Below are 13,636 nucleotides of genomic sequence, written 5' to 3' on the forward strand. Positions count from 1 at the left end.
TCCCATTGGTCATTGACACAGAGGACAACACCCCCTACTTGTCTCCTCTTCCTGTCCTTCCTAAAGATCCTGTATCCTCCCATCTCAGTGGGGTCATAGGAATTGTCCCACCATGCTCCTGTGATGCCAATAAGACCTGCATTATTAAGGTGTGTCCAAGCCTGTTGCATTGACATTCCATATTGGAAATGCACAGAATTTTGTGCAAGTTTACAATTGCTAACAAAAGACATGATGAGATTTAGAAGAAAAAAGCCCCAGACAGGAATGATAACTGATTTACCAAGGACATCCCCCTGACACATTGTTTCCATCCTAATTGACAGGCCAAGAGAAAAACTACAACTAAATTCTCCTCTTGCAGACTTTGTATCCCAAAGTACTGTCCTCCAAATGCATGTTATTTTGTTTGAAAATAGTATGTTAATCTCTATTTCTCTTAAGTTAACAAAACAAATGTGGCAATCATATCTCAAGAAAATGTCTTGACAAAAATTAGAAAATGGATATTAAGTATAATCAAAATGAGATTTTATTTAGTATATATCTCACACAGATTAAAAATCTAGTCACTTGTATGTCCTTGCAAGACAGCTTTTAGTCAAGAGAGCTGGTGGACCATGGCATGTCCTTCCCAGACAAAAAGGGATCTTTTAACTGCCAAACTAGCAAATGCTTTGCTACTGCTGTGCCAGGTATGTCTCTCCTTAATATCAGTTTATAAATTTACTGTGAGCTATTTTGTTAAAGGAAAAAGGATGAAGTTCTTCGTTCCAAACTCAAACACTGAGGTTTCCAAGAAGCATCAATGTTTAAACAGCTGATATAAATGTTTGTTGTTTGATAAAATCCTAGCTGAATCAATGAAGGCACATAGATAAAATGCAGAGTAGGAAGTGATCATCACTGGCAGTCATGACAATGACAAATGTACAAAGTAACTTCTGAAAATTTTCCTTCCTGACTTTTAGAACATGTATTCAGGAGATAGAAGGCATAGCTATATTTTAAAAATTAAAATGATGTGGCATCTAACAGCAAACTGAGGCAATCCTAATCTGGCATTTGTCAGGAGCTGGTAAAATCCAGCTATCAAGATGTGTGCATTAGATCTCTAAAGTAATGGATGGTATGCTGAGATTATAAATGCTTGGGAATCCCATAAAAGGATGAGTGTGCTGCTGGAGAGCTCCCCAGTAGACAGAAAATCTCAGTTAATTTCCTTTATAGATCCAAGACATTCCTGTACAATACAGAAGACTTCCTTGCACTTCAGCAAAATAGTAGCAACAAGACTTGTCTACTCATATGACTTCTAAAAACATGAAAAGATTATCATGTGAACAAAGTGAATCCACAGTTCTATGGTCCCTGAATTCACAAAATGAGCATCCTGCTGGCCACCTTTTCCTCTCCTTGTGCAAGTTGAAATATCAACAAATTAATATTCAACATGGTACTAAGAAGTCAATGAAGCAGACAATACCAGAAAAGGAAGAGGGCTGGGTGTGGGGAGAGAGGTAGAAAATGTTAGCAAAACACAGGCAAGGAAACATGGGAAGAAAAGGACTTCTTAAATCAACAACTCTGAACTTTGTAGAGGAAGATAAATTACAGAATTCATGCCTACACCTCTCCATATTTGTTATTCAAAACAAAACCATGCACATATACTCTAGGGGAACTCAGATAAAAATGTGAGCAGCAATATTGATCCAATTCAAAATATTTAGTTTCCTTATATTATATCCACTTGTGAACTGATGAAAAGGCATTAATTTCTTCACCATCAAAGACTCTAATTTGTATTTCAATGTACAATCAATATTTTCAGGCAATAGCATTTTCCTTGAGAATATACCTTAACCTTCTTCCACACAGTCACATACTGCATTAGTATTCTGCCTCTCAAATATCATGCACATGCCCATCAGTCAGGCTCAGGAACACATTTCATATTTTGTAACTACCCCAGGTGCCACAGCTACACTTCTTTTCAATACCTCCAGAGATGGTGACCCAAACATTTTCCTGAGCAGTCTCTTCCAATGCTTGGCAACATGTTCAGTGAAGAAATTATTCCTAATATCCAATCTGAACCTCCCTGGGTCAATTTGAGGCCATTTCCTCTGGTCCTGTTACCTGGGAGAAGAGACTGACCATAACCTATGACCTGGCCACAGCCTCCTGTCAGGCAGTTTAGAGAGTGACAAGGTCTCCCCTGAGCTTCCTTTTCTCCAGGCTGAACAACCCCAGCTCCCTGAGATGCTCCTCAAAGGACTTGTGCTCCAGACCCTTCTCCAGCTCTGCTGCCCTTCCCTGGAAGGGCACCTCAGTGTCATCTGAGAGGGCAGAGTATTAACATGTTCAGTCATTCTAGGCTCAGTTATATATATTATACACACATTTTATAGATGCATAAATGTATATTTATATATGTATGGGGGAGTAGGGTGTATATTCCCATTAATTGCTCCAAAATCTGTAGTTCTAAGGCTCCACCAAAACTTTTAAGAACCTAAGAGCATCATGAGAATCTTCTGTCAGTGGTTTCAAGGAATGATTATGCCTTAAGTATAAGATTCCACTCTTCATAAAACAGTTACATTATGTTCTCTTTCATCTTCCTTCAAGTTAATCCATTCTAATTGATTAATCAATATTTGTGCTCTCTTATAGTAATTCTCCAGGTACATAAGTGGCAATATGCCCAGAAATTGCTCTTACGTATTTGTGAACAATATGTATAATTTATTACTTTTTAGAAAAGGGTCAAATTTTGTATATTCTGTACAAGCATCAGCAGGGCAAAGCTCTCCAAAATTAAACTCTTCTGAAACAGAATAGATGATCTAACACTGCTTGTGAATTTTTGCCAAGGAAGGGATTCAGACCTTAAGTGCAAGGGCACATCTCAGCTTTGATGGTACCAGCCCCTTGAGCCAGCCTCTTGCTCAGATAAAAGGTTCATCAGTTTTTTAAATGCTGTCCTATGGGCCATAATTTCCAAATTAAGTAGCCTGTTGCTAATCACCTCAGCACATTTTCCTCATAAGAGACAAAACCAAGAGAACAACTCTGAATTGTATTGTGAAAAGGAAATGCAGAAGGCTTCCTTGGCCAGTAGATGAGCTGGTGCTGCTATTTTTCCTGGTGATGAAACAGTTGTTAGGCTGAGCAGAGAGAAATAGTCAGTGATAGTAACTTCAGGCTTATCCTCTGTAAAGGCTGAAGACATTTGATCATCATTTTGTTTTCTCCTTGCTGGCTCACACAAAGTGAAAGTGGAAGGGAAAGAGAGCAGCTTCAGAGGCCACTGCAGTGACCTCCAGCCCCTGGAGCACAAAGGAGGGTGTCTGGTAACACTTTGGTAATGCTTTGTGTGTGCAGGCAGAGTAACCAGCCTGGCACAGCATGGCAACCCTGGGAGCACAACAGTAATATCACAGTTTCTGACAATGGGGAAGCAGGCAACTGAGAAGGACAATAAACAATGCTGTAAGAGGAAGAGGTTTTCCTGGGAAGAAGAACAGGAAGAGATGTGTTAGAAGAGGAATGAGTTCATCTGATATAGCATGGGAAGAAGGAAACAAACATCTGATTGGCCTGTCTCCTGATTCTTTCCTGATCTGGTCCTCTGAAAAGTAACCAAGTACCTCTGCAAAACCTCTTTTCATCATCTTGTTGCAAATGCATGATTCAATTCATATTTTTCTTTTGAAGCAATTTTTCCAAAACTGTAACACTCTAGGTAAGACTGATATTGAGAATCAGCAATTACATGGCAAATGATTAAGCCCCCAGAAAGGGAAAAAATTGCTAAAGTGTCAATTATTTTAAAGTATTTTTTATTTATGGAAGTTAACTAAGGAATACACTGCTGAACTCACATTCACTGACCTGTCACATCCTCAGCAATCTACAAAGTTAAAGAAAGTTTCCATAAAATTCAAGTAACTTCACAGACTTTAGTCTATAAGAGTTGGCCTTTAAAACATAAGAATGTTGCTCATGAAAATGTATGAGAACTGTTGCTTCTCTATTATATTTTTAATCACAGACAATATGTGAAATATTGATATTTATAAATATATATGTGCAAATTTACCTGATAGTTAAAACCTACATTATTTAAACAAGGGCTCAAGACAGTGTTGAGTGTGTATAGCAAGTCCTAAGTTGTCTCAAAGTCTGAAGGTTATCTTTTTCTCCTCTCTCATTTAGCCTTACATTCAAGTGGTTCTGCTGGGTTTTAACTTTTGTAATGATCCGGTCATTTCAAATGGCCTCTTTAATTAACATGCTGAGCAGAGAACTATAAGTCACTTCCAACTACTGCAACTTCTCCTTCAGCTTTACTGATAGCCTTATCTTATCCTTCCATTCAAATTAAAATACAGTGAGTGAGGGTGGGATAAAGTGCTAAGAAAAGGTGGACTTCACTGAGCATCATGTACTGAATGCAATTCTGATCACACATGTTATTTTGTATTTGAAAATGGTATTTGACACCCTCTAAAAGGCCATGGGGGGGGGGGAACCCCATTAAGCCCTTTACATTGCCTGTTCCCCTCTAACTGACCTTTGAAATGGTGACTTTCATACAAAGAACTACAGCAGAAAGAAGCAGAAGTTCAATACAGGGAAAAGAACAACCAAAAAACACAACAGTGGGATCGGGAGATGCTATCAATACAAAGCTTGACTTTAGTTCCAGACACTTGAGCTTTAGCAGCAGAAGATATCATCTCTCTTCAAGATGAATAAGGTTTTTGCTAATACACTCTTTAAACAGCAGCATCTCTCACGGAGAGGCAGAGGTGAGAAAGAGAGCTGGCACAGGAATATTTAATTACTGCAACTACAGTGACAGAGCCCTTGAGTCCCTGCTCAAAATCAGAACAAGAAGGAGGAGTGGGAGAAGTTCCCCAGGGACTACAGATCCTGGCTCCACTGAAGGAACAAGCCAGAATTAAGAAGGCTACATTTTAATAGCTTTGCTCTCTTCAGAGATCAGTAGTTTTCCAGTGTCTTTTATGAATAAAAATATTGTAATGAGAAAACTCCTTTTGTTATCTTGTTGTCTTGTTCAACTTTCCCGAATGCTGCCTGTAAAGGATTTCAAGCAGGAGGAAGTGTTCTTAATCCACTGGACAACCTGAGCAAAGGGGGGTGAACAAGACTCAGGAGATCCCCAGAGTGCATTTCAAGGCTTTGGATTGCAGACCTCCACAAAGGGAGAACTCAGAGAAGAAATCTTCTGCTAAACACCTTGAACAGACTGTGGGAACTGTTAGCAATTACAAATAACTAATTCAAAAGAAGAAATTTTAAAAATAGTTTAAAACATTAGTATCAAGACAGCAAGCACAGTCCTGAGAAGAGCTTCATGAACAGAGGAAATAATCCCTCAGTATTCCTTGGAAGAATTCATCCTTGGAAAAAGTCCATCAAGTGCCCCCAGTGGAGCAGTTTAATGCTCTATGGCTACACAGCATTGCAATATAGCCAGCAGACCCCTATCCTGCAGACCAAGTGGCTGATGAGTGTTGAGACACAAGATCTAACTCTCAGTGTAATGCAAGGCAGATCCCATCCAGAGGGCTGATACTGTGAGCACTATTAACACCACAGCAGGTTCTAGGGGCACACAATAATCCATCATCTGGCAGGGCTCATAAGAGAGAAAAGCTCAGAGCTTAACCAAGAGGGGTCTGCCAAAATGCCATTGGCAGGCTAATGTAATGATGGTCCAGCCAAGTGGAAGCCAGGACACACCAACAATAACAAAAATATATAATAAAACAATTTCATATCCAGAGCAGATGCCCACAAATTACTTTGATTCCCTGAAGCTATTTGGAAAAATAATTCAGGAGCAGAAGGGTAAATGGCTTTAGCTTGAACAAGTAGAGTGGAACAGCTGATTAACTACCTATTAAACAGGCATCATGAGAGAGTTAGGAAATCTTCTGTGTCAGGATCCCTACTGTCCCAATGCTCATGCACTGGCATCCATGTTGAGACTTGATACCTTTCCATAACAATGACTCCAGGCTGGAAACCTGCATCACAAATTAATGTGCATTCTCTATAATAGCACCTGACTTCCAAACAGAGCTGCAGGCTGGTCCTTCCATTAGCTCCCTCTTGAATCAAATTTTAAACTTTCTGTTCTCATACTTAAAAATCTACTTAATTGTTTCTCTTTCCCTCATGCTCCCTCCCTTGACAGCACTGAATTAAATCTTTTGAGAAGCATTTGGGATGCTGTGCGTCATCCCAGCCTCAGTATGCATGTTTTGAGTGATACATTCACCTTTTCCCTAAAACAATTCTCTGTGCTTTTTTGGTAGCATTATCACCTTTGTCTAATCCAGATCATTCACTCAGTGCTCTTAGGCTTTCTTAGAAGCTTGTAGTTGTTTTTATATGAAATAGAAAGAAATTATTTGCCTGGAAGAAAATTGAAAACCTGAAGCTTTTTTATGGTAGCTGCATTAAGGAAAATAATAATGTAAACACATCACTGGTACCTATCTCATTCTCTCTGTTTCATAATTCACTTTTTCAATTACATTCATAGCTAAACTGAAGGCTTTGGGGGTAGTATTCTGTTTTGATGTTGCATTCAGCACCTTTTGATGTTAAAAAGTAACTAAGAGAAAAAACTTAAACATTCCAGTTAACCGATGTGTTTATAGATATCAGTGTACAGAAAGATGTAAAATTAGAAAATACCATAATTAATACACTTAATGTTTCCATTTTCATTAATGTACAGATTGATATTAATGTATTTCAATATGGTGGTAAACAAAAGACTTTATACATGACCCAGCATTTTATAAAAATGGCATTTTTGGAATTTATTAAATGGTCAAGAAAGCATACCTAAGAAGTTACAAAAGTAAAATCTGTAGATTTCTGTTCCAAAGAAGCAATGCTTAGCACACTGCTAAATGCTGTTCATCACCAAGAATTTCTTACCGGGTCTAGGTTCTTAAAAAGAAGGATGTCCTTGCACGCCTCCTGCAGTCTGTTTCTTTGATCATCTGTTTTGGGGTGAATAATCTGAGGGATATAATACAAAAGCTCTTAGAGTGATTATCATATTGTAGCACTAGCTGAAGGACTGAGCTAATTCAACTAAGCATTTTACACAATTTTTTGGCCATGGTTCATAACACTCTCATTTCAAAACCTTCAGGATTTGAATGAACACGCAATGATAAAATGGCATCACCATAGCATTACAAATGAAACACTGCTGTATTTAAGCTCACAAAATATTTACACCTGTGGAATCCAGTTCATTTCTGCAAGCCATTCTGAACACCTTTATCTACACTATTGCTACATAAACATTACTACTCTCTAATCATATTTGGGGCATGCATGTTTTATAAAAGGATCACTGTTACATTCAGCCATTTTCCCTGACTACTTCCTGAAGAGTATTTTGTGAAATAGTATCTGTGTTAAATTTATATGAGAAATTTCACAGAGTAAACAACAGACTTGACACTATCTGAGTGAGCTGGAGATTTACTAATTTACCAGTGTCTGGTTCATCTAAGTATCAATCAAGTTGTTCAACTCATATGCCTCAAAAGATATCCTATGTATAGCTGTAATACTATAAGATAAGCTTTTTGTTACAAGCCAGAATATTAGGTAGAATAAAAAAAAATTAAAATTCTCTTGAAATTCATGTCATGCTATTTCATCTTAAAATCTAAGTAGTGACTAATAAAATAAATAAATACAGTTCATTATTTCTCACATGGTACCTTGAAAAATCTTAACAATTTTACAGTTTAACATTTTCTGCCTTTTGAAAAAGGAAACTACCACAAGATTATAAGGACACCAAGTAAAGTGTCAAGAAGCAGATGCTCTCTGGGTAAATACAATTGCACAAAAATGCTTCCTTAGCCATGTACCACAGGTTTGGTAATCAAGAACAATACATCAAGTCCTACATGGGTGACTCTTACAGAGAATTTTTAAATGTTCTTCCTTTAGCACAAAACCCCAAGAGATTACTAAAGTATATTATAATAACAACGTTTTTGGAAAAGAATAGTAAAGCTTGTTACATTTTTCCTCCTAAATTTAATGCCTGAGAATTGAAAAAATATTTGACTCCAAGCATGAAGTACCCTGGATTCTGCGTCGTCCTCTTCCTCATCAGGATTGTAAGCTTCTGCACACACTGAAATAAAAGAAAAATTATAATCTTAATTTAAATTACAGTGGTGTTGCACAAGATTTACAGAACAGAAAATGCATTGTGTGGCACAGCAATAACACACATTACTGTGTATTATTTTGTATATTCATACTGCTGAGAGGGTCCAGAGCAACTCCAAACAGCAGATGAAATAAAGCTACACTTGCATCATTTTTGGACATGCTTGCCCTGTTTTGAAGGACTGCTAATACACTTACCAATCTCTCACCTAACTTGTTTTAAGTATCTCATCTTGTTGTCCGGAATTTTTTTCTATGTCTCAATTAATTTTTTCTCTAATAATTTAAGGTATCCAAACAGGATGCAGAGATCAGATCATACATTCATCTGTGTAGGTTCAAGGTGGTTTAGGGTGTGTTTCTTCAGATGGTTGGTTGCTTGGCTCAAGGTGCTTTGTTGGGATTTTTCACATACTTGAAAACTTACCCTTTACCTACCCTTTACCTTCAAGGCTAAATAATTCTGGTTCTTCATTTTTTTTCCTTACAAGTCCTGTTTTTCAGCTCTCTGACTATCTTTATTGCCTTTCCCTGAACTCCCTCTAACTAACTATATCTTTATTGAAATGTGATGTCCAAAACTGGTCCCAGTATTTGAACTGAGCAGAGTATATCAGATTAATTACTCCATACATTTTACAGGCTGTATGTCTTTTTCATCCATCCATGCTTTCTTTACAACACCTTGACTGTGTCTATTTATGTAATATTTATGACATATAAAATTTTCAAAACCCACTGCTTAACCATCCTGTGCCTATCTATGGCTATTCTGCCCTAGTACCATACCCTTTCACCTGCTAAATATTACTTTATTTTCAAAGCCATTTCAAGATCATTTTCAATTCTAATCCTGTTCTCTGGCATCCTTCCAATTAATTCTCAACTTTGTGACAACTACAAATTTAATAAGCCTATTCTCTAAAACATAATCCAGATTATTGCTGAAAAAACATATTAGTGTCTAAAATAAACTCTTCTGGAACACACATGAGTGAAACAGCAATACCTACTTGGGGTTTACCTTATCCAACCAGTTGTGCAACTATATCCTATGTAACCTACATGTAAATACTGCTTGATGTTCCCTAGCTTGTTTATTGGGGACTCTTGTAAGACAGCATTCAGAAGTTTCTTAAAATGAAAATGTAGGGCATCTGCTCCTTTTCTTTTATGCACAAATTTTAATCTCTTTTTACAGGGTATTAGATAGTTCCAATAAATCCATGCTGATTGCTGTTTGTTACTTTCCTCTAAGTATTTACCAATAAATTCTGTTCTAGGAACAGAAATGATCTGCAAATCTGTGACAAGGCTCTTCCATCCATAGCTCCTGCCTCCTTTTAAGGATGTGTTTTTCTATTTTTCTGGATTTTTTTTCACACTCATTTTTCTTCTTCAGATTCCCAATGGCAACTGCTAACAGGGCTGAGACTAATTTAGAAAATTCTTCCAGTTTCCAAGTATAGCAAATCTGAGGCACAGCTAACCTGGGAACACCTAACACATTAAGTGCTGTCTGATTTGTCCTTTCTCTGTTCCAGGCTGTTTTCCATATACTCAAAATAACACTAGTGAAGACCAATGTGCTTCTGTTAATCAGTAGAGCAACACTTTCCTGTAACATACTCTTACCAAAAATATACTTCCAGAAACATTTCTGTTACTCCTCATGTGCTTATTGTACACAATCTTTTCTTGTACATGCTTTTTGTTCTTGGTTTCTTTGATGTGTTTTTTTTTTATTTTTTTTCTCTGCATCTTTGCTGTCCTTTTGTATTTGTTCTAAATAATCCAAACTAGTTTTAATTTTGTACATTATTCTTTCTTGTGCTTGACATAAATGAGCTGCTTATATTTTAGTCAGATTTATTTTACTATGCTTTTTGTCCTTCTCCTGTGCTGTCTCAATTTGCATTTTTTCTCTTTATAATTTTTATTTGGGGAACAAACAATTCTTAAACTTCTTTTCTCCAGACTCCTTTACAAAGAGCTTATGCCCCCTGTCCTCTCACATCCCCTTGAAACCTGTTGTTCTAATTCTTTTACCTCTTTGTAAAAAGAAATCTGCAAGTCCTGTCATTGTGGGGTAATTCTCACTCAACTTGCCTTTTCTCTCCCAAATCTTTAACATTTTCTCCCTTAGAGTTGGTATGAAATATAATAGCTTCTCTTTAGATTACTTTCCACAGTGTCTCAAAATTTTGTCATAAGTACATTGGAAAGCACATTGGTATTCTCCTTCATTGACCTCCAGCAGGTGACTCTTCATTAAAATAACTCATTTTCACCATTGCCTATACCCTGACAATAAAAATCTCACCTCCCTGAACTGTTTGGTGGTCTGTGCAATGCCTGCATTACAATGGAGCCCATGAGCTTTTCCTGTTATTATCATTACTCATGGAGCATCTATATGTCCAACTCCCTCTAGAGCTGGGTCACAGCAGAAATATCTGAACCAAAATAAATAACAGCCTCTTCCTTCTCCCTGTCCTCCCACCACGTCTCTGCTATGCCAGTTCAGTCACAGTGCTGCTCATGGATTCAGATTTGGTGTCCTCTTGTTTGTTCCCCAAACTTCCAATGTTATTATACAAACAACTTATGAACTAGTAACCAGGAAGACCCATCAACCTCTTCATTACCACATCCAATTAAAAAAGATTTCATGGTAAACTGTATCATTGCACATATTAAGCACGGTCCCAACGGAAGTCTTGGTCCCCACTGTATCAGGCACTCAGCTAAAATGTCAATTTTATAAAAACTTGGCATCTTCAAAAACCTAAAGAAATTTGACACAAGTCCCTCTGGAACCGAGTGAGATTCCTATCCAGTTTACTGGAAACTGGATTTGGTCCCAAATAATTACAAATGTCCACAAAAGGAAGTCTGCAATCTCTTGAACAACTATAATATTTTAACTCTACATAAACAAAATGTTCCTAATGACTTTAATGGTACTACAGTTACTACAGTCTTGTCAGAAATAAACTTCAGGGGATTTATTTAAAGAGCAACAATAATAACATGCCAAGTAAGCACCATATAACCCATCAAAAGGTAAATCACTATTTTGTTTCAGCTGTGCCCTATTGCACGTATCTGTAGGTGGGAGCCAACAATCTGTGTTACAGTACAGTGTGCTCCTGGGCATATGGGGAGTGTTTCAACCTGAGGTACAGGTACATCCTGTCCTTACCTCTATGTCAAAAGAATTAAATCAGGAATTTAATGTAATAGCCTGGATGCTGTTATGACAGCACTGACTAGGCTAGTCTCAAAGAGCCTAGCTGATAATAGTCTTCCAGAACATACAAAAGAAACAGATTTTTTATCATCCATGCCAATCCTGAATCACCTTATCAGTGCTTTTCATGTAGCAGGATCAGTCCAGAGAGTATGCTCCTGAGCTATTTATTCTGGGTCAGCTTGTGTCTCTGCACAGCATCACTTTTCTCTGCCAGAAACACATTTCAGTCAGTAGCTGCTTTCAGCAGGTTCCTTCATTACATATTTCTTGTTTATCAGTGGTTATGGACAATATATTTAAGAACTGCAATTTCTCCTGAATAGTGCCCACAGGCCCAAATTCTAAAAGGATTTATTCTTATCATCTCTGCTGAGAAACTTACTCTTCTGGTTACAAATCTGTACCTATTTTGCTTTCATTTGAGTCACAAAGAAAATACCAATGCTGTGAATCTGCTGTTTTAAATATGGAGTTTCTTTTCCTTTATTGTTTATTTCAGTAGCATGTTCATTTCTAAGTCCATACCACTAGATGTCTCATGGAAAAACCTGATACATTTTATTTTGGTTCTGAAAACACCATTTCTGACATTACTATGGTTCACTGAATTTTATTGCATGAACACTGGGATTTGGCACATGAGAATCCCACCATCTAAAACTGAGATGCCTTTTACACAGACATCCATCACTTACACAAGTCATCTGGATTCCAGTTACAGTCAATGGAGAGACACAGTGATTACAAAGTGATTCTTCTGACCTGTGTTACATACTCAGACTAAAATGAGATTAATTAAAAGGTGGTTTATTGTTTGAGGCAAATCTTATCCCTTTTGAGATGAGCCAAGCTGCAAGACTGGTTTCCCCCACTTCTCCATTTAGTATGTATTTCCTGGAAAACAAAGGAATTCATGATGATGACAGGCTGCTCATGCAATAGCAATACACCTTCTGCATTTGTTGTGTGTGCTCCAAGGAGACAGTCTGTGGTCCCCATCTCTTTTGCCTAAGGCACCATGACCATGACTAATGACTGGCACCACAGACATTAATTATTCTGAATGACTGCACACTGCTGGTGTGCAATAATCTGAAATAGTCATGGTGTTCAATATTTTATTTTTTTACCTCTCTAGCTCATTCCTCATCCCAACAGTACTTATGCTATTTTGCCATGCTCAGATGCTCTGTTTCACTATGTGCCACTGCTAAATGCAATATTCACATCATGGCTCAAAAAGAATTCCTACTACTATTCTTAGGGACATATTTCAATCCATACATGACAATGGCATTAAAAAATAGTGATACAAACACTGTACCTATTTATTCACTGGTTGATAAACTCAACTAAGTGAAACTATTTTTTTGTTACAGTTTTTCCAGCTGAGAGTTATGTTTCACATATAGTTCCCCAAGATGGACACAAACACCAACAAACCCAAATACATCAACACAAAGCATTTGTAGGAAAAATGAACTGTAAAAACACAGTGCATTATGAAAATACACATGCACTGAAATCTGTGCACTACTGTAGATGGATTGCTTTGTCAGCAAGACAGATGTAAACTGATACTTTCTAACTCATTACTCCAAGTAAAGTAAATTTTCTAGTTTCCACCTGGTAAATGTACTTTATATTCAAAATCAGCAGTACATTAATTCAGCCATGAATGAATTCTGGAACAAAAATTAACATACAGTTGGCAATTGTAAGATCAGAAAACATGGTAGTCATGCTCTCTCATTCCCTTGACACATCAGGAAATAAAACTACCAATAAAGAAATCAGTGAAAATCCAGATATGATCACTGAATAATGTATTTTACTCAAAACATGGCAGGAAAATCAATCACTATATGTGTACTTTTCCCAAATTACAGAACACCCAAGTGTCATAAATTGTATTAGAAAGAATTTTTCAAGAGGAGTTGTGAAAATATTTTTTCATCCCACTCAAATAAAGACTCCAGTTTTGCCAGCATGACTATCAGGCTACAGCATGAAAACAGACCAGCTCCAGCTGCAGCAGTTACACCAGCATGTCAGAGATCCCTACAAACATCCCTACCTGTGGCAGCTATGCCCATTCCCTCACACAGTAAAATCATCACTTCC

The 13,636-nt window shown here is 37.3% G+C and overlaps 1 protein-coding gene across 1 annotated transcript in view; it reads right to left on the minus strand.

The window, feature by feature from the left end:
• Positions 1–13,636, minus strand: part of PRKAR2B (protein kinase cAMP-dependent type II regulatory subunit beta) — a 74,638-nt gene that overhangs the window by 11,286 nt on the left and 49,716 nt on the right. The window contains exons 3-4 of the mRNA XM_079305142.1: positions 8,166–8,218; positions 6,991–7,074 (exon numbers count right to left, since the gene is read on the minus strand). Coding sequence (XP_079161268.1) covers positions 6,991–7,074; positions 8,166–8,218 — 137 coding nt within the window. The remainder of the gene's footprint in view (positions 1–6,990; positions 7,075–8,165; positions 8,219–13,636) is intronic.

Source organism: Erithacus rubecula, assembly GCF_903797595.1.
Source record: "Erithacus rubecula genome assembly, chromosome: 4".
In the NCBI taxonomy this organism is placed as follows: domain Eukaryota; kingdom Metazoa; phylum Chordata; class Aves; order Passeriformes; family Muscicapidae; genus Erithacus; species Erithacus rubecula.